The following is a 22,145-nucleotide window of genomic DNA, read 5'->3' on the forward strand; positions in this document are numbered from 1 at the left end:
CCTAATGAATGAGTCCAGCAGCAGTAAGGTGAGGATGGGGAAAGAAATATACCTGCCTTTTCAGCACCTGAAAGCTCTTCTGCCTTTGCAAGGCTCTGCTAAACTTCGGATGTCACCCAGAGTAGGTGAAATCCTGGTGGGAAATCCTGTGCAGCTGCAACTCCCCTGGACTCCTACAGCTGTTTGGAAAAATGGCATTGCAAAAATTATCATTTTGTACCTATCCCCTTCTCTGTATATAGCAATACCTTACTTGAAAGGGGTACCCTACATTCTCAAAGAGAGAGTCTTAATTGCTTACAAAGCTATAACAAGTCTGACACAGAACTGGAACTTGGATCTCATCCATTGTCAACTTGCTACTGATTTTTTCTCTTCCTTTACTTTGTTAAAACCAGCATTCTTCAGATCATGTAAAAGCCATCATTCAGAGTCTTGAATCACCAAGTGATAATCTGTTTCTTATTGCAAACAACACTAGAGTTAGGGAAGGGAAAATTCTTAAAAGTTTATGCTGAACTACAGAATTTTGACAGGCCTCTTTCTTACAGTATTATAAACCTCCATGCTCAATATTCAACTCCTGGAGCTTAAAGTACCAACCTGAGAATGTTTGACTAGAGAAAATTAATTAGAAGGCCATGGCACCACTGCATGCTTCACAGAGATCATTTTAAATAAAAGTCTAAACTGAGCTATGAGGCAGGGCTGTGAGGAATCTTCAGACTAATCCTTTATATATTTCTCTGGAAAAGTTCAATATTATCACCGAATTATCATTTATCTTCTCTTTTAACCTCAGTGTAAGGTTCCTCTCTGCGTGCTTCACTTCTGCCTCTCTTTCATAAGCTCATCTATACTGCAAGCCCTCACTCATTCTTTGTAGTTAAATCATCCCTGAAAATATTTTTAGGAGATTAGGCTTTTTAGATTTTCCTTGCACCTTCTTCAATATTGTACCTAGACTAGTCTGGTCCTTCTCACACGGTTCCTTTTCATCTGCTACATTTTAGTTCTTTTCCCTACATTTTATTGCTTAATCTAAGGTGTGAACTTAATTTTAAAATATACTGGACCATAGAGCAGATATATGGTAGTGGTGGCTCCCAGCCAGGACCACAATATTACATCTCCACAATATTTCTATTACTAAATGCACCATTACTGCTTCTGAGAAGTAGAGCTGGTTATCCACAGCACTGGACACCTGACAAGCAAACTCAGCTGTCAAAAAGTTTATAGATTAGCCTTTTGCATATTTGTTCAAATCTGCTACCCATTCAGAATTAGTCTCATTCCCACAGTTTGTTTCCCAATTTCAGCTGTGCCTTCTACTGTGAACAACCAACCTGCTTTTTCTACCTCAAGGACAGCTCTTCTCTTCAGATGTACTTTGCCTGTGCAAAGGCTGCCTTATAACCTCATGCTCCCAACCACAAACCTCTTTCCATACTTGTCTTTTCACTTCCTTTGCTTTTCTTGTCAAAACGGTGTCTTATTCATGTCTTTACACTCTTGCCCTATGTTGGAGATGTCTTCTTTGAATTTTAGACCTGAAGTAACACACCTTTTATTTCCTGAATTTAAAATAACATTACAATATATACCTATTTAATTGTATTCTAAAATTCCACACCAGAATCCCGTTCGCTGACTGGATAACACCACTAATTCCTCCCTGATTTCCCTAGAGTATTTCCTGGTGACAAAATAGAAATCCGTGAGTCTGAATTTTTGAGTTGTATCTGCATTACTTCAACCTGACAAATGTAAATTTTGCTGTGTAACAGGCAGCTCCAACATAGACCGTACTGTTATGATCCAGTTTTAAGGTTCTTAGAAATGCCTCTGCCCAAATTAAGGTGCAAACGAGACCATATGCCAGTGACAATAGTAAAGGTCTTATTTGATGGTAAATGAGAAAGGAAAGGGAAAGGAAAAGGAAAAGAAGAAATAGAAGATAGGTGGGAGGGGACAGAAAGAGTGACAGGGCCAGAATAAGGAAAATATCACCACTCCATGGATCCTGAGATGTTCCATTGATCCTCTCCAGCTGGTCCTCTTGGTGGTGAAGGCCCAGAGTCCCATGGGTATATATGCTCAGGCTACGTGGGCGTGTCCAGGTGTGTCTCCCTGGGGTGGGGGTCAGTCTCTCACAGCAGACTTGGGTCTGTTGCACCACGTGCAGCCCAGTGAGGCCAAGCCTCTCACGTGAATGTCCTGTGGATGTGGCCTGTGGGGTTGGGGTTTCCACAGCTGGGCCAGTTTGTGTAATCAGAGGATGGGTGTTTATTGCCTCTCACCAGAAGCTGCACCATGCACCCAAAACCTCCTCCTCCCCGCTCAGTTGGGGGGAGTCTGTGTAAACCTGGCTTCTGTGAGCTGTGCTCTCCCACCACCCCAAACTCAGCCAGGGATAATTGCAGCTGGTGGCTTTGGCCTTTTATGGATGCATTCCTTTCCCTCAGCCTGAGATGATTGAACAATGTGTTTCCCTTTATCTAATCAACAGTTTGACTTTCAGTTCAAAGTCCCACTCTTCAGGGAAGCTTCTTCGGTTGTAGCTTCTTTATAATGAGCAAAACTTTATATCAATGTTTGAGGCATGAACTACTTTCAGTCTCTGGCACGTACACAGAAAGCTCTAAGTATTTCTTCAATTAAGAAATTTTCATGTCTTTGCTCTTTCAGCTACTTTCCACCTCTGCATTTCCAAAACACCTACTGTGAGAAGCACAGCATTTGAAAGAAAGTTTTAAAATCCCTCTGATGCGTGACAGCATGAAACCAGTGCTCTCCAGGCTGAACTGGGAGCTGCTTCAGCCAGTTCCAGAGCTGAGCCAGCCGTAAAGCCACCTCCAGTGCTAGATGAGAGGCACTGGGGGTCTGTCCTGGGAGCCACATTGTCTCCAGTGAGTCACCACCTTCTCCTACCCTGCTGTGCAGGCATCCCATCTCTGCTGTCCTCCTGTCACCAGCACAGGTCCTGTTCCCAACATGGACCTTGTCCCCAACCCAATCCCCAAATTATCTGATTCTGGCTCTGATTAATTCGCCATTTCCTCCAGGAGAGTTTTTTCCTCAAAGAAGGCTCCCATTTAATTTACTTGATGGGCAGAACACCCTTTCTTTTGCCTGTATGGCACATGTCAGTCATCCAGGATATGCTGGAACTTCGGTAAGCCAATTTTTCACATCTTCATTTTTGGACTAATGAGGGAAGCATAAATGAATATTGGCAATGTTGCATTGATAATTTTAGTTTATTTTCTCATTCTTTTGGCTTTCAGAAGTCTCATTTCCTTTTTCTAAATTAGTCATTACTCAATTACCCAAATAAAAATACAGCACTGTTGACTTAGTGTCACTTTCTCTTATCTCTTTTCCCACAGCTGAAGAGACACTACCACCATCAACGTCAAATAAATCAGCTTTGAGGAAATTACAAATTTTCTTGATAAAGAGAAGTATGAAGGCAGAATGGACCTATACTCTCAGAAGGCGTCAGATTTAGTAGCTTGGAATATTTGAGTTTAAAAAGTAAGGATTACGTGACAACAAAAGGTACTTGAAATAGCTTAAGAACTGCGCAACCAGTAGGTCTTGAAACTTATTGGCAATTGGGACTCATTATCAAAGCATTATGAAAATGATTCCATTGTGAATATTAAGCATCAGTATTGTACCCACTGATGAGAACTTGTGAAAAGTGAGGTAAAGTAATTAAATCTAAACTTTCTTGAGCCTTTCTGTGAGACACTGCAAGAGATCACTTTGTTTAGCTTATTAAAAAGAGAAAAAGAATACAGAGAAATGACCTAATTAAAATAAGAAAGTATGTTTTGGGGAAAAACATATCTTTAATCTACCTGGGAAGGTGATAACATAAAGCAGTGGTTTGAAGTTACACTTAGATACCTTCAGATTAAAAGGTACACAGATGCTTTTTGTTATTATTTTGACACCAAAGATAGTTCATGATTGGAACAATAAAGAAATGGTGAATTTTTCATCTTTTGATTATTTTATATCAAGACTGGATATTAAACATGAAATGAGTATTATGGTATCTGATCTAGAGATCACATGGAAGAAACAGTGATCCCTTATGACTGAACTGTGTGGGTCTGTAGCAGTTAAACAACATCTAAGCTTTTTGGGTTTAACATGTTTCCAAGACAATCAAAACCCACGGTCATGACATAAATATCAGGGTTAAACAGCAAGGCTAATCACAAATGAATGTATTTCTCTACTAGACTCTCAGATTTGTAATAAAACATACAGAAAGGTATAAAAATACAAAGTAAAAAGACAGAATTATTGTTTTGGATTTTCTAGTAAACACCCTTGTGAAATGTTCTATCTTAAAAAATTAAAAATAAAGTATTTGTAAATTGGTGCTAAAGCAATTACACTGCAATGATATAGTACACTTAAATACAGAAAACATCTTAAATATTAAATATGCAAAACCATAAAATAAAATACATTTATAGTTTTACCATCCTATTTTTCCTTAAGTACTTATATTTGTTTCTTGAAAACCTTTGACAAGATTCTACTTGGAGATTCTCCTTCTAAAACGTAATTGAGTACTCTTCATTCCTTAGATGTTCTATTACATATTTATTTTACTAATTAATTTAGCCATACAAAAGTATCCCTCTTCAAGGCTGGAGGCAAATGGTTGTAAACAAAATAACTCCACAAACACAGCTACTTCCTCTAATCCATTTGAAATTGCTGGTGATACTTGAATAAACATATCATATTTGTTCTGCTTCCCTCAACAGAAGTCATTATTAGAAAACAGAGTTCCATAATTGGTAGCTTTGCCTCCTGTTATATTATCAGTACAGGCCAAGGCTGAAGGTAAAGGATTTAAGAAAATGTACAACATGAATATCTTCACATAACACTAGTGCACTACGCTGGTTTCCGTGCAGTGAGTAAGTGTGACGTGACACTCCCACAGCCCTGCACTCAAGGAGTAAATGAAGAGTGAGCAGGTCACAGCCCATGGTTAAAGAAGATGGACCCCTGCTGAGAAGGTCAAAAGAGGTGTAACCGCCTGATAGACAACACTGGTCAATGGATGAGGAGATTGAGGTACCAAACCACTTTTTTGCCTTAGTCTTCAATGGCAACCACTCTTCCCACACTTCCATCATGGATGGACAGCAGGATGGGGACTGGGGGAGCAAAGCACTTCCCACTGTAAGTACTGATCATATTTGTGACCAATTGAAGAACCTGAGCATATGCAACTTTATGGAACCTGATGAGATGCATCCCAGAGTCTGAATTTGTCTGAACTACATCACTGTCTGTCATATTTGAAAAGTCATGGCATTCAGGGGAAGTCTCAACTGACTGGAAAAGAGGAAACATTGTACCCATCTTTAAAAAGTGTAGAAGACTGGGAACTACTGACCTGTCAGCCTTACCTCCATGCCCAGGAAGATTATGGAACAGATCCTCCTAGAAGCTATGCTAAAGACATGGAGAACAAGGAGGAGATTTGGGACAGCCAGCACAGCTTCACCAAGGGCAAGTCCTGCCTGACCAACCCAGTGGCCTTCTATGATGGAGTAACTACATCAGTGGACAAGAGAAGGACTACAGATGTCACTTATCTGGACTTCTGTAAAGCCTTGGACACAGATCGCCAAAATATCCTTCTCTCTAAATTGGAGTGATGGATTCGATAGGTGAACTGTTTGGTGGATAAGGAATTGGTTGGACAGTCACATCCAGAGGAAGTGGTCAATAGCTCAGAGTTCTGATGGACACCAGTGATGGGTGCTTTCCCTTAGGGATCTGTATAGGGGCGAGTGTTATTTAATATCTTCATTCATGACACAGATGAAGGGATCAAGTGCACCCGCAGCAGGTTTGCAAATGACACCAAGATGAGTGTTGCAGTGACACACCTGAAACACAAGATGTCATTCAGAGGGACCTGGACAAGCTCGAGAAGTGGGTCCCTGGTAATCTCATAAGGTTTAACAAGACCAAGTGCAAAGTGCTTCACCTGGGTGAGACCAACCCCCAGTACAGGCTGGGGGATGATGGGATCAAGAGCAGCCCTGCCAAGAAGGACTTGGGGGTGCTGGTGGGTGAGCAGCTGATCATGGCCCACCAATGTGCACTTGCAGCCCAGAAAGCTGTCCTGGACTGCATCTGTCTCTGCTCTGCTCTGGTGAGACCCCACACTGCATCCAGCTCAGGAGTCCCCACCAAAGGATGGACGTCGACCTGTTGGAGCAAGTCCAGAAGAGGCCTGGTTGATTAGGGGTATGGAGCACCTGTGTTATGAGGAAAGGCTAAGATAATGGAGTTTGTTCGTCCTGGAAAAGATGAGGCTTTGGGGTGGCCTAACTGCAGTCTTCCAGTACCTGAAGGGAACCTACAAGAAAGAGAGAGACTACGAGAGATGTAGTGACAGAACAAGGAGGAATGGTTTCAAACTGAAAGAGAGTAGGTTAGATATCAGGAAGAAATTCTTATTGTGTGGGTGGTGAGGCACTGAAACAGATTGCCCAGGGAATCTGTGAATGCCCCATCCCTGGAAATGTTCAAGGACAGGTTGGATGTGGCTCTGAGTCTGGTTTAGCAAATGATGCCCTACCCATGGCAGCGGTGTTAGAACTTGATGAACTTTAAGGTTCCTTCCAACCCAAGACATTTTTGATTCTATAATTTCATGATAGTATCCTGCAAACCTCGCATTCATCCACTCTCAGCAGGGATATCAAAAAGTGTCCTGTGAAAGATTGGAGAGGTGATTTAAGCCATTTTCATCCACTGCTTATTTAAAGAGATCACTCTAAGTTGTTTAAGTCCAGCCCATGCAAACCTCCCAGTCCCCACACAGCAGCCACAGCAACAGTTTCTTGTAGAGGGATGGAATAAACCTGGATGGTGCATTTGTACGGTGAGAAACCCATCCTTCAGTGCTTGTGCAGACAGCTCCACCAATGCAGATGGAAATTAAAACATCAAAGCCTAAATCAATTTAAGCATGTGCTGTTGGAGAACAGTGAGAACAGCAGTTCTCAGAGCAAATGCATGAATAAGCAGCTAGTCTTTCTGAACAAAGCTACAAAGTAAAACTACAGAAAAGAAGTAAAAGTTTGGAACAGAAGTTACCACTTTAGGCAAAAAAACCTAAGACCTATGTACAACCAGTGCAAATAGACTTTCTTTGGGATCACCCTACCTCTGTCAGATCTGTTAGACTGCAAGGAGCTGATCAAAATCCACTGAGAATTTTTTAATTCTTTTTTCTTAATTTATTTGGGCCTGCATTTTGCTCACAGTAAATTTCAAGATTTTGGCTGTTGAAATAATGGATGCACTATGTTAATGCCAGTTTTAATGCATTGTGTCTTGAAAAAAAACCACAGTTCAGTTCATGGTAAATACAGACCTATTTAAATAAATTAACCCTAAGACTTAAATCCCCAGAAGGTCTTTCCCCCACTGCTCTTAAGGAGCGATATTTCAGTCACTCTTGACATCCCTCCTGCTTCAAATTCATCTGGCTGAACAGAAAGCATTTCAGGAGAAAAAAAATCAGAGCCGCCTTGTAAAGTCCCGAGACAGTAAACAAGAAGTAGAAGAAGTAAATACAAGTACTAAAAGTCTGTTACTCGTGCAACCTCGCATGAGCGATATTTTTATATGTACAGGAAGGAGGCAACTGAAGGACTCCTTGATCATTGTGCGTCCCTTCCAACTCAAGATATTCTATGATTTTATGGACGCGGGGGCAGGTGTGCTCGCTGCTGATAGCCATTCGTTCCCCAGACCTGTAGCATTATTTGGGCGAACTCCCCTGTTTGCACACCCGCCTGTGCCCACGGGCACACACACGCGGAGGGGCTGCCACCTCCCCGCCGCGCTGCCCGCACCCCGCGGGCCGGGCGGGGCTTCTCCGTGAGGCGGAGCGGGGCGGGGCCGTACAAACGAGCCGGCGCCAGGCTCGGGCTGCGGCGCTGCCGGCCGGGCGAGGCGGGCGACAGCGGGCGCTCGCAGCCCCCGCAGCCCCCGCAGCCCCCGCACGCCGCTGCCGGGCGCGCTGCCCCGGACGCCGCCGCCACCCGCGGGCGCCCATGGAAGAGCGGGGCGAGCGCTGCCCCCCGGCTGCGCGCCTCGGCGGTGAGTGACTTGGGTGCCTGGGAGGGGAGCGGCGGGTGCTGCCCTGGGCAGCTTGGGAAGTTGGAGTGGGCGCGTGTGCCGGCGATCGTGGATGGGCTGTGCCGCCCTCGGGTGCGCTGGCGCTGCCTCCCGGCCGGCACCTGCTGTCGGCAGGTGGGAGCCCCGCATCCGCGGCAGGCGAGCGCCGCTGCGGGGCTGGGGAGCGTCTGCCCGGCCGGGCAGAACCTGAGAGCTGTCCCCAGCCTCGGCAGGGACGCGCGGCGCTGCCCCAGCCCTCCGGACTGACCGAGTCAGGCTCTGGGCGGCAGCGCTGTCGGGGGGATAGGACAGAACGGAACGGGGGGAAAGCAAAGTGGTCGGCAGCACCTGGCCAGGTGCGGCCTCTGGGCACTTTCTTTATCTTCTTTCCCTTGTGGAAAAATGACAAGCACACGTAAGGGCAGAGTGTTGTGGCTCTGGAAGCGGGATGCCAGGGTGCGGGGCTCCTACCTGACGGGAGAACACTTGGGAAAGCTCCGCTGAGCATCTTCGATCGGGTCCCTCGCATAATGCTGGAGCCGGCGGGATGCAGCGTGCTGAACTGGTGAGCTGCATAGGGCTGGGGTCACAGTGGTCTTTGGGGGTTGGCAGGAAGGCACAAAGCCTTAATTCGAGCTCATTTCTGTTTTGAAGGACTGGCACCCTAGAGTAGTACATCAAAGGCTTGGTTACTGCAATTCACGGTGTGCTTTCCAAGGATAAAGGTGTGTGCAGTTCAGATCTTTTGGGGGTAAAAGGATGCTGAGAGGCAGGGGTGGCAGAGTTTGGGTTTGGTCTCATCTTCCAGCCAGACATTCAAAAGATCAGGAGGGGGCATGCAGCTGAGTACAGGCAGTTCAATCACCTCAGTTGACTGGGAATTAGAGTACATTATTCTCCGTCCTCTCTCTGTTAGTGCAGTGGGTTAAGGGTTTTCCCAGTTTGAAGACTGTTTGTCTTTGGATTTTGGTGTTGGAAAAAAAAATAGCTGAGAAGTTCTAGGAATATCATGCTTGAATGGCACGGGCATAGAATGTCTGCAGGGAGCATCTTTCTGGCATGAGAGATCCATGCAGTGCCCACTCCCGCTGAGAGAGAGCCTCTGCAGTATATAAGGCAAATGGAGCATAGTAGAACAGGTTCAATTTGGTGAATGCCTAGCTATTGTCTGGCTATCAAACTTATTTTGTAAGTATAAATATAGTAACTGTTACAATTTATATCTGCCAGCATTTCTTACACTCTCGAATAAGTGCATTTCACATATTGCTCAGAAACGAGCACCTCTCAGTAAGAGCACAGTCACTGACATCAACTTTAGCTATCTCTTGCTCATCCAACCTTCCAGCACCCACCCTGTTTTTTCTCATTTTTCAAAAGTGCAGAGGGTTTTGATATTACAAAGCCAAAAAAATACCTCTGTAGGTCAGCAGGAAGATTATGCTTCTGAAGCAAAGCCAGATATTGCAGTGGAGAGATGCAAATTTGACAGACCAAATTCCAACCTCAGGATTGCCAGGTTCCTGTCTGTGTCCCTCCCCTTGTCAGGATACTACCTTGGTTATTCTGAACTAGCCATATGCTTATACAGGCATTACAGAAAGACAGAGTGGGTGGAAAACTCTTCCAATACATGCATGTATTTATAGATACATACAACTCTTCTACTTTGCATTAGAGGAAATCAAAAATGTTTTTATTAGTCTCACTAGCCCGGGATCTCTCCCTTCCCTCATACAGAAATGCCACTCATAGCACATAAGCTATCAGAGCCCAAAAATATGTCAAAGATGATGGATTTCCATGAAAAGTTTTTATAATGAGAAAAAGAAAACTGTAATATGCCAAGGCAGACCAAGATGGGAGATCCTGCTGGGTCATCTCATTTGTCACTCCAGAACATGAGGGTTCCCTCCAGGTCACTGTGTAGTGCTTTGCTTAGTAAATTGATTGGTTTAGCTAAGTCTAATACACTGATGACCTCACTAGTATGCAGCCTGCTCCAATGTTATTCTGAAGGCAGGAAAGTGGAGGACACAGAGGTGTTCTTGGAATATGAACTAAACTTTTTTTTTTTTTTTTTGGGGGGGGGAGGTGATTTGTTTTTATTTTTGTTTTAAATATTTTATTGGTACTTGAAACAGAGCCCACAGCCCTGTGTAAGTGGTAAGAAACTGCTTGTCAGAGGAAATGAGAATAGGATTGCTTAGTCTGTGTTCCCTATTTTAATACATCCAGTTAAGGTGAGCCTTTGTATTGAAAGGGGGCAAGACAGGACAGAGCCATCCCTTCACACAGTTTTCTTGGGGACAGCTTTGATGAATTAGGAAGCAACTCTATTAACTGTGCAATAGATTTCTGCTTCCTAATTAGAATGTGACCCATTTTGCTTGGAAAATGGGGTGGAGAGTAATTTCTGGATTTTGAATTGAGCATTTGGATTTATAGTGGGATAGAGAAGGCAGTGGTACAGCATACCCTCCTTATGAAAAAAATTGAATCCCGACAGGTATTAAAAAAATTGCTAGAAGGTGTTAAGGGGACTCCATATTACTATTCAGTACAAAAAATTTTGTGCATCCTGAGCTTTTCAAGTTTATTTTTATTCTGATGTAGTGTCCCATTTTATTTTTACCTGCATGAGGTTCTCTGAAATCTAGGGTATTTTCTTTTCTAAAAATTTTTATGATCTCCTGGCATGAAAGAGTGGAATGGTCCCTTCTGACCTAAGAAAGAGTGCATGTTATATATAACCACAGTCTATTATAAATTTGCTACCTTATTGCTCACACTGGAGCTGAACTCCTTTAGAAGTCATGAACTGATGGCCTACCTAATTTGCATAACCTGTATTTATCACAGCAGGTGCAGAAATACAGCAGATTTCAGCCAAGAATACTTCCTACCAAGTCAACATTTCTCAGCTTGTAATGTTCCCATTCCCAAAATTTAAAGACTCTTTAAAGTGTATTTCTGAAGTCTTAGGGCTGATAGACAATATCTCATCTTAACAGCACTGAAATTATGATTAGATTTCTTAACATCCGACTATAAAAGTTAAAGCCATGGTTTAATCTCTGCTGGTTGTGCAGCAGTTTTAATATAATTTGGGAAATTTACATAGACCATATCATCTAGGCACTGTAAGATGGGTTCATACAGTTACCTATATTTTCACGTCCCTTCTTAATGTGCAAATGACTTTTTTAATATATCATGAGGTGATCAATAGCTTATGGTTCTAGAGATCTATGGGTTCAGTAGTATGCAGTTCTATTTCATTTGTTACACTTATCTCTGTAGTATTCACTGATGTAGGAAAGTGTAGATAATTACTGGAAACTACAATTCAGGCATTTCATTGGCACATGTTGTTTAAAGCTTTTGTTAAAATCGGATTACAAAACACAAGTGCATGCAGTGGGAAATATGGGAAGGATTTCTTCATGGAGAGGGAATTGTGAGACAGTTTAATAGATAAAAATAATAAAATGCAGAATGTATGTTCAAGAAAAAACATGTTTTATAAATTTAATTAAATTTTTTTAAAATTGTTCTCTTTCCTTTCCTGCTCTTGTCTGAGCTTTAAGTGATAGCTGTACTGGGAAGTTTTATGTTATCAGGATACAAAGTGGCACTTGAGCTAATATGAACAACTAAGGAATATATCTTATGGTGGACAGAGTCTACCCTTAGAGGATAGGAATATACTGTTTGTATCAATGAGTTCTTGAAGGATTTCAAGTACATTGCAATTGCACTAGTTCAGTTTTTTTAAGCACATCACTGAATACAAATGTGTAGAACACTGAGTCTTTATCAGTTTAGAAAATTGGTTATCTCAGTTAAGGGAATTTTTTTCCCAATAGAAGACGCCAGCATAGCAGATGTGTGGGTTGTACTGCACAGCTAGTTTTAACCAGCAATGTTAGTCTTATTTTTTGCAGTACTGTGTGCCCAAATATGTGCAAGGGAAAATACAGTCCCACAAGCTGTCCTGAGGTTCTATCACATCAGCAAAACTAAGTATTCTTTATAAGAACAGAATGTCTCACTCAGATTTTCAGCTCTAATCTCCCTCTACAGACAAACTTCAGCAACTGAACTGTGGTTCTCATTCAGTCCAGACTCTGGTTTTTTTTAGATGCCTGGGGAGAGATCTCTCCAGTGAAGGGATTCAGTTCTGCAAGGAAAGTGAGGACATCTGAAACTTAACCTGTTTGTCCACAGTCCCTAAAGAACCAGGAAAACACAACTTCTCTTTAATGAAGGTGAAGTCACTTGCATGCTTATGGAAAGGATGTAGTCTTACCTCTCCTAGTTACTGTTCTTTTAGTAACTGGGTCCCATTAGCTCTGCTAAACCTCTCAGTGTGTTGTTGTGGGCTTTTTTGTGGAGTATGTCCCTATCAAATCTGCCATCAGACTCTGCCCGATGCTTACTGACTGCCCTGCAGACACTCCTTATGTTTCTTCCTACCCACCTGAGCAGCTAATGCAGAGGTTCTTATGAATGTTCAGAGCTAAATCTAGCCCCATCCAATTCCCAGCAAAAATGAAGTTATCAGTCCAGGAAGAAACTACCTTATTTTGTTAAAGCACATTAAACTAAGAAGTGTGTATGATCTAGGTAGTTCAGGCAATGTCATTGATGACACACACATGAAGACATTAAAATACCTTTGTAAAATGGTAAGAAATCATAGAATAGTGACACATATTTCAAACAGTACTGAAACATGCTAAAAAGTCAATTACATATGACAGCCTCTGGCCCTCATTCTGCATTTACTAATTTTTCTATTTATTTCCAAGTTACTATTACTATTGAAGAGGTTTTAATCATAAAGTCCACATTGAATCTTGTTAAATAAACAGAATGGCACATTTCACTAATTAATTGGAGAAAGCTGAAGAAAAGATTAAGCAAAAGCAATCAGACTTTTTGAAAATTCTTGGTATAATCTTCAAAGCACCATTTAACATAAACTGTGTTTCTTTTACAACTTGTTCATTTACTTGTAGAAAATACAATAGTAATGTCTGTCAGTTAAATTTTTTGTACTAATCTGGAATACAAAGTCATCAAGTGAAGTCATGTATGCTCTGCATGACTTGTGAATGCAGTGAAGAAAATTCTTAAAGCAGAAAAGTAACTTGGTAAAGTGGCTGCTTTTAACTCCTCAGTGCACGCTTGCTATTGTTGAAAGAGTTTTTCAGACCCACAAATTATAAAGCTATGGAAAACGTTTGCATCATTTTATATAAACCATTGTCATTCTAGACACCAAACTATAGATCGACCCAAAGCATTAAAGAGGATGTAAGAGATGAGAACTGAATGACAACCAATTTATATGCTGCTTTATTCCTGAAGACCACTCTTCTCACACATCATGTATTTTGTGCTGAATTTAGAGTCCATTGTGTCATTGTGTCCATTGTGTTGCATTAGGCTAGCACAACAAAATAACTGATCTAGATATCAGGCCTATACAGTTTGGGAGAAACAAAATAGAATGGAAGGAAAAGGCAGACAAAGCTTTATTGGTTGCAAACAAAACAACAATAGCATATAGATACTCTGAATGGCATAATTACTGATATGGTTCTTTGGGACTGCATAAAATAAATGCTACAGATACAGTAGCAGTGTTCTGCAGTGGAAGATGTGCACCTGAACAAATAGCTGAGGAGAAATGCTATTTGAAATTCTGTATGTCTGAAACAGAAGATATTCCTATGTTATTATGAGATTTCTTGTTGAAACAGAAAACAGTTGCTTTTGTGTATTTAGAAAAAGCTATGCCCCACAAAAGTCTTTAAGAATGGGAAGATATTGAGGCAGAGCTCCACTGAGGCTCAAAAACCTGCCTGAGGTGAGGTCGCTGGTACCACACCTGTAATATCCCACAAGTCAGATTTCAAAGATAGGCAAAACGAGAGTAGAGCTAGAGTGAAGACACACCTTGCTATGTCTTTTTCTCAAAAGTTCTTATGTTATATTCAGCCACAGGAAGCTGTGTGGGCAACTGAGTAGTATGCAAACTGTGAGTTACAAATTAAGAATCCCAATGAATTGATATATAGTGTTAATTTTCTTTTTCAAAGAAAAAAAACCTACAAAAAAACCCAACAACAGCAGCAAAAAAAAATCAACACCCTCCCTCCCCTCTCCAATTCAAGTGTGTTGTGACTACAAGACCAGCAGCTAAAATGTAAACTTTCCAGAGACAGTCTGTTACAGAACTTGGCTGTTAGCATAGTGTATTTCAATTTGACTATTATGAAATAAGAGTTCCTAACACTAGGCTTTAAATTCACTCCCTTCAACACAGTTCAACCTGTTCCTCGCTGGTATCCTATTATGCTTTTCCAATAAGGTGTTAAGACAACAACTCAGGCTTACTATTTATGGAGCCAGTGACTTAAAATATACTCTGAAGTAAGCGGCTGTTCCTTTAATCTGTGACCTTAAAATTCAACAGAGTTGATGTTTTGTTGTTATGTACTGAGCTGCCCATCAGTCACTCATCCAATCTGGCTGGTTCTGTATCCTGTGTTCCCATTGCTGCTGAATATGATGGCAGCATAGCTCAGTGAATTTACCCATGTCAAATTTTCTGTCACCCAGTGTCTCCCCCCATCAACATCCACAGTGGGGGGTTATTAAGACTATTTCTTGTTAAAACTGATATAGATTAAGCTGAGAATGATTAGCAGGAATGGTGAGGACAGGGAAAGGGAGCAGAAGGCTAATGATGACAGACAAAATGGAACTCTTTCAACCAGAGAAAACTTAACAGTGGCCAAAAATGGGAAAGAAACAAATTCTTCTGCAAAGTTGCCTCACATCAGGTGTCACAGAACTGATACAAGGTATGCCCACAAGCTCAAAGCCTGTGGCCATACAAGGAGGCACTCTCTTAATTTCCCATCTATCATGACACTTCGTTTCTCTTTCTTCCCAGCCTCGGTTTCTGCTTCCTAACACTATCACTGCTTTGTAGCGCTTTAGAAATGGAAAAAGGGAAAGCACTGAAGCGATAATCAGTAGAAAACATCAGGAAGCAGACCTGTTCCATTCAGGATGGAGTCATGACCTCTGTAAATGCAAAGCTATCAAACAGAACTTTACATCACTTAGAAACACACCATTAGTCCTTGTTGCACTGGGACTTAGGTTAGTGTGGAAAAGTCATTAGTTTCTTTTTAGATTCTCTGTAGAATTTCCAAAACCTAGCCCTTGCATTTCCTCAGGTTGTTCGTATGCAATTTCATATTTCAGCCCTTGTTATCTGGCACAGCATGTGCTGTTCCAGGCTTAAATTCATTATTACAGTAGCCTACTAAGACAAAGCAGTCAGGTACTCGGCTGTCATGGCTTCTACTTCTAAGTAGAGCTAGACAATACAAAAATCCACACCAGCCCTTCGCTGAGAGTATAAAATCTTGGAAGACACTGTAATTCAGGGATCTTGTGTACACAACCTGCTCATAATGCAACAATCTAACAGCTCTACTATGTGTGAAACTTACAATTTCACTTCAAACATTGCATTAAAAATGCCCTGACCTTTAAAGGGTGTTCAGTGGTGGTATTTAGTAGTCTTTTGATAAAGCCTAAAGTTAGTTCTTTACATCACAGCAGCTTGCTGGCTAACTCTTGAAATGACCTTCAGATGTATCCATTGTGTATTTTCTTTCCTGAGTATGGAGACTGGAACCACAGGTCTTTTAGTATTTTGTTGATTCAATCATACTATAGTCTATGGTTTCATTATCTTACCTTTTTGCAGGGCCAGTGTGCAAGTCACCTGTTTTATCCTTCAAAACAGTAAGCACAAAGCAGAAGTTAACTTCACGTAAAAATGACACAAAAATTCAATTTTTCTTTGGTGTATTATTTATCTAGAGCTCTTCCTAACTCCTTCCTAGAAGAATGTCACCTTCTCATATTGGACAGCTCTATCTATTACTGCATGAGCCTTTTTCCCAGGAGGCTTGACTTCTGAGGTTGCTCTTACATGGTTCTTTGGGAGGCTATAATTCCCAGACATCCTACAAGACCCTCAGCTTTTAGGAATGCTCTTTTGGTCCACGCCACACCTTTTCCTTTTTATGTTTTGTTTCTAAGACTATTCTTGTAGATTAAAAAAGCACGTAATTCTCTTGTGATTGTAGTTTAACTCCAATGAAATCAGATTTAAAAAAAATAATAACTAATAATACTCTGGATGTAAATGAAAGATTCATAATGTTCGTGTCTCCTGATGACTGGAAATAATTTTCTTATGGCATTGTTGCATATGTCTGTCTTTTAAAACATTTAATTACACTAAATTATCTATGAGTCTGGAGTTAGGAAAGCTGAAGTTTGTTCAGTTTTGAAAATAAAAGATATTTGCAGTGTTGCTTTAGTAGTGGTATGTCTGAATATAAGATAATGTGCTTTTTCTTTTTCTTTTCCTTCTTTCAGCAAAATTTCTGCTTGAGAAATACACATTTGCTCAGCAAAACAAAAACAACTTTTAAGGGTTTTTCTTGGTGGAAATCGCTCTATGCCCTATTACCCGCTTGAGTGAAACCAGACTAAGAACTTCTGTCATGGCAGCTTTTCTGCTGGGAGCTGTGTTGCTTATTGTTCAACCTCAGATAGTGCCTTCCAGACCAGCTATAAATTTAAATGCTGAGACTTCTTCTCAGTCTGTTCAGAGAGAGCTTTTAAAGAAAACATCTCAGAAAAATGACTTCAAGGAAAACATTCATTCTAATGGATCATGTCAGCAGCTGCCACAGACTATTATTATTGGAGTGAGGAAAGGTGGAACAAGAGCTTTATTAGAGATGTTGAGTCTCCATCCAGATATTGCAGCAGCAGAAAGTGAAGTTCATTTCTTTGACTGGGAAGATCATTACAGGAATGGATTGCAGTGGTATATTAATCAAATGCCATTCTCGTATCCCCATCAGATCACCGTGGAAAAAACTCCAGCATATTTCACATCACCTAAAGTGCCTGAAAGAGTTTATAGCATGAACCAATCAATGAGACTACTCCTTATTTTAAGAGACCCAAGTGAGAGAGTACTATCAGATTACACCCAAGTGTTCTACAACCACATGCAGAAGCACAAGCCGTACCCATCCATTGAACAATTCCTGATTAAAAATGGTGAACTAAATGTGGACTACAAGGCAATAAACAGAAGCTTGTACTACATTCACATGCAGAACTGGCTGAAGCATTTTCCTCTTGATCATATCCACATTGTAGATGGGGATAAACTAATCAAAGATCCCTTTCCAGAAATAGAAAAGGTAGAGAGATTTCTGAAGTTATCACCACAGATAAATGCTTCAAACTTTTATTTCAATAAAACTAAGGGATTCTACTGCCTGAGGGACAGTGGTAGAGAGCGCTGTTTACATGAGTCCAAAGGACGAGCTCACCCACAAGTAGACACGCGCTTACTCGAGAAACTGCAGGAATATTTCCATGAACCCAACAAGAAGTTTTTTGAGCTTGTGGGCAGAACATTTGACTGGCACACATTTGTGGCAAGTTAGTGGTAAGCTTCAGAACCTGTGTTCCAGTGTACAGTTAGAAGATTTAAAAAGGGCATTTAAGCTATTATTTATTTGTAAAATCCATAAATACTTCTGTACAGTATTAGATTCACAATTGCCATATATACTAGTTATATTTTTCTACTTGTTAAATTTGAAAGCATTTTGTATTGTTTTTCATGGTTGTTAACATTGTGTATGATGTGTCTATATGAAGAAACTAAATTATTTCATTGCAGAAGGTGCTCTCTTGAGAATGTGTTGTCTTTTTAATAAATAAGAAATTCATTTCAACAGAACCTATCTGAATTATTTGAATACTTTGGCCTTCCTGGACTATTTCCTCTAATTGCTAATGAATATGCTAAACTTTACCTTTCCATTCTTCTTGGTTTAAAGTGTTGATTAATAATTTCTTTTCCATTTGAAAATATTGTTGTAGTTAACAAATTGTTCCATCCCGCTTTACAAAATTATTTCCTGTCAAAGCGGTGGTAGTCACACATGTTGGGGAATGCACACCCAAAGGACAGTGGAAGTCTCTGTGTAATTTGATATATTAACTGCTATACTTACCTTCATATTCACTGTTATAACAAGTGCTCCTCAATTCTTTGGCAGTACAGTGCAGGTTTCATGGCAGAATTTAAAGATTCTGTGGGGACCAGCTCGTAAAATACAGAGTTAGCTGTAGAAATATGGTGAGCCTGAAAACTTCTTACAGTCCCTGAACGTATGCATACTTCATAAAGAGGTAAGGTTGAGAGAATTTAAGCAATATAGAGACTTCTTCAAGGCTGCTTTTGACTGTTCCTACTTTTCATAGCACATTTATGCTTTATCATCACTGAAAATAAACACACCAGAAAAATTAGTTGGTCTACATTCCAATAAGCAGCAACTTCATTCATATAAATATTACCACATTTGTCCCCTAATTAAGGCTGTTTTCTATGAGTTTTCAGTTGCTTCATGCAACTGAAAATTGCCTATGGACTACTGTTTGTTTTATCTCCTTCCAAGAACCATGGTGCCAGGTCTTGAATAGATGTGTGTTGTAGGATTAACCCAAATTCCAGGAACTTTCCTTGTTTTCCATCTGCTAAAAATGAAAGTTAGATGTTAGTACCTTGGTAAAAACTGCAGTTGTCCTTATCTAGAGTGGTTATGATGTCTTGTTGACCATCAGTTTCTGGAGTTAGAGTTAATCCAGTTTCCACACAAGGCGTCTTACAGTACTTTCAATCCAAGTTACTGGTTTTTATTTCATGATCATGAGTTTAGTTGTTGAATGTGCAATGGCAACATCCAGTAAATTTGAATTTGTAGCTGATTGTTACAGTCCTTTATAAAATTTAAATGTAAATTCATTAATTTTTTTCTGGTGAGCTAGTGCAAACTTGGGCACTATGACAAGGTATTATTTGGATGCAAATATCCCATATTATGCCTCTTGCATGAAAATTTGCAGATGATGTCCCTCTCTCTCCCACTCCTTGTGCACCTGCCCAAGCTGTATTCAACCTCAGAGAGGTTGGTGGTGTTTTATAAAGCCTACAATGAAATGGTATTGTACTCAATAAAATATTTTCTGAATTGCATTTTTCCTTTCTCTTTTTTTCTTCAGTTTCTAGTTTGGAAGACCAGAATTTAGGATTCAACTTTAGTTTAGATTTCAGTTAAATCTTATTTAAGAACTTAGCTGTAGCCTGTTGCTATTGATTTGAAAGCAGTTGTTTGCTGCTGGATTGTGCCTGAATGGTCCACGGCTGACCCAGTGTACACAACAAGGAGGGCAAGTTTCTGGTGGCAATAATGTCAAATCCTACATGAGGCAGATGCCAGAAATAACAGAATTATAGCACCATCACGTTCCTATTAAAGATTTAGACGAGAAATTCAGGGGATTTTGTGCAAGGTGGGGTAGTATTTTTTCCTACACTTACCCCATTTCCTTGGTAATGTTGTCTCTACATTGGAGCCAGCTGGACCAAAGTGATTTTGGCCCAGACAAAAGGCTTCCATTAGTGCCTCCCTGTAGTCTCAGACTAAGCTTACCAAATTCACCAATGTTCTGCTGAGAAAGCAAAAATACTAACAGGTATGTGACCAGGAACTGGAAGAGTACCTGAAGGCAGGGTTGCAACAAGTCTGCCTGCAGCAGGTTGAACAGGGCAGCAAAGGGCATCAGTGTTGAATGGGGATAGCTTGAAATATTGACAGCTGCTGTTGGTATTGAGGATAATTTTAGTCCAGTGCTACTTGATACCAGTATTCTGCCTGTCACTAAGCAGGACACAGGCACACATTTCCCCACACACAATATGGCTTGTCTCTATAGAAAGAGAAGTAGAGCATGAACCATTAGGTCACTATTACTGTTAAAGTGCTAGGGCCCCATAGAGTGTTGTCTGCAGGATCCAGAGATGAAGTGACTACTTCAGGGGACATTCTGAAGCAGAATTTCAGATGACTCAGGTCCTAGACACCAAGTTCAGAGGGCCCCACAGAAAGTATATCACATCCAACGCTTATACCTTGTGCAGGGATGGCATGATTGTACAATACCTTATCCTGGAGGTTGCATGGCTAGCTCTCTGTTAGCTGTGATGGTGATGAACAATAAATCACACCCACACTAATAATAACAATGGCAATTTTTACCTGCCATAGATGCCTTAAGTTCAAGAGTTACAATTCTCAAAACTATTCTGAGTGTGAATGTTCAGTTTAACAAGAGCAACATTCATTTTCCAAACAAGAGTTACTGTACTTAAATATACTTGCTAGGCTGTTTCTAAAGAAGTGCTAGACATCAACAAAAGCCATCAGAAAAAGTGGAGAGAGAATGAAAGAAGAAGGCTGAAGCTCATTCCATTTGGGACTCTAGAAAACTTAATAATGACCTTTGAAGGCATGTCATATCTGTTCACAAGAGAGAAAAAATCCCTGAAATACCTTTCCAGTGTTATGCAATACAGGTGTTTATTTCTGTAAAGCTCTACTAGCTCAGGTTTAAAGTACAATCACTTGGGTGTTGCTCCAGAGAACTGTTTCCTCAAGGCAGCTAGCCAAATCTGTGATCACTCTTGCAAACATAAAAGAAATACAAGACTTTATGAGAATCCAATGTCCAACTCAAAGCCTGGCACTCCCCTTGAGTACAAGAAGAAATACTAACTAACCAAATAATTATTCAGGGTGGCACTGCAGGACTAAGTCTTGCCCTTTGTGTCACAACACAGATTAGTGTGAGACTTTGAAAGACAGATATTGTACCTGCAGAGGACAAAGATTAAACTATAATGATTATCCCAGGAACAATGCTGGAAGATTATGGAAAGGGAAAAAAACACCAAAGCTATTACTTCATCAAGAGTATTGCTACATGTACTGCTGACGCTGTATGATCATGTTGTTACATGTGCTTTACTCTTCCTTGTGTATTTTCCTGCTGTTACAGGTGAAAAAACATCTACTGTGCTTGGATAAATCAACATTTCTTTGGGACATAGAAAAAATCTATCTATTTTTAAATCTTGCTACATTCATTGAGTGTGTGAAACTTAACACTATAGAATATTTTAGATGAAAACGTTTTTAGTTTGGTTCTCAAAGCTGATAATTTTATGTTTCCTTGTCTACTGCCATTTTCAGAGTCAGCTTCTGCAGAAAGCCAGGATTTCAGTCCCTGTTGTTCATTCAAACAGATTTAAAATGCCAAAGAGAAATATGGAATATGGCATATGGCATATTTCCATGTATCTTCTGCTTTATCTAGCATGTCTGGCCAGATATTTAAGAAATATCATACATGTACTCCATGAGAGTACAAGAGGCTGTACATCAAAACTACTTCTCATGGGAATATTCCTCCTCCTTTTTTTTTTCTGAAGTCTGTGAGTTGAAAGTCCTAATTTAGCCCACATTGTGAATGAAATTTTGCACGAGTATATTAGTAGATGTTCTCTAATATAGCAACAAAGTAATAATAAGGCAAAAGAATTAAATTAAACTAAATTAAGTCAACGAAATGTGTTGAACTTGGTAGGAGGTATATACCTGCTGAAATATTTGCAAATATGTGCCTCTACAGCTGTTAATAATATTTTCTCATTCTTAACCCAGTAACTTTTAATTATACAACTCTGTCTAAATGCCCAGTTATGCTCCAAAGGTTGTATGTTCAATGGTGATTCCTTCATTTTTCAATTGATTGGAAAGGCCAGTTACAGGTGGAAGCCATGCAAATATCTTGTGAATGGAAAAAACTTTTATTAATAATTTGCTTACAAAAAATAAATGAAATTGCATTTATGTCTCCTAGAATTTTAGTAGAGAACAATACTCTTTTTCTGCAACAGTAACCCACCCACAGTAAATTTTCTACTT

At 40.4% G+C, this 22,145-nt stretch overlaps 1 protein-coding gene across 4 annotated transcripts; it reads left to right on the plus strand.

The window, feature by feature from the left end:
* The first annotated feature begins 8,070 nt into the window (after positions 1-8,070).
* Positions 8,071-19,354, plus strand: HS3ST1 (heparan sulfate-glucosamine 3-sulfotransferase 1). 4 transcript variants are annotated; one of them, XM_039551385.1, is made up of 2 exons: positions 8,071-8,166; positions 16,663-19,354. In XM_039551385.1, exon 2 carries the CDS (start codon positions 16,791-16,793, stop codon positions 17,751-17,753), a length of 963 nt encoding a protein of 320 aa, XP_039407319.1. In that variant the 5' UTR covers positions 8,071-8,166; positions 16,663-16,790; the 3' UTR covers positions 17,754-19,354. The 4 variants fall into 4 exon arrangements, with proteins under 4 accessions (XP_039407319.1, XP_019142951.1, XP_019142952.1 ...); XM_019287406.3 differs by lacking the exon at positions 8,071-8,166 and adding an exon at positions 8,240-8,909; XM_019287407.3 differs by lacking the exon at positions 8,071-8,166 and adding an exon at positions 8,240-8,749.
* Positions 19,355-22,145: the final 2,791 nt, after the last annotated feature.

This window comes from Corvus cornix, chromosome 4 (assembly GCF_000738735.6).
Source record: "Corvus cornix cornix isolate S_Up_H32 chromosome 4, ASM73873v5, whole genome shotgun sequence".
Lineage (NCBI taxonomy): Eukaryota > Metazoa > Chordata > Aves > Passeriformes > Corvidae > Corvus > Corvus cornix.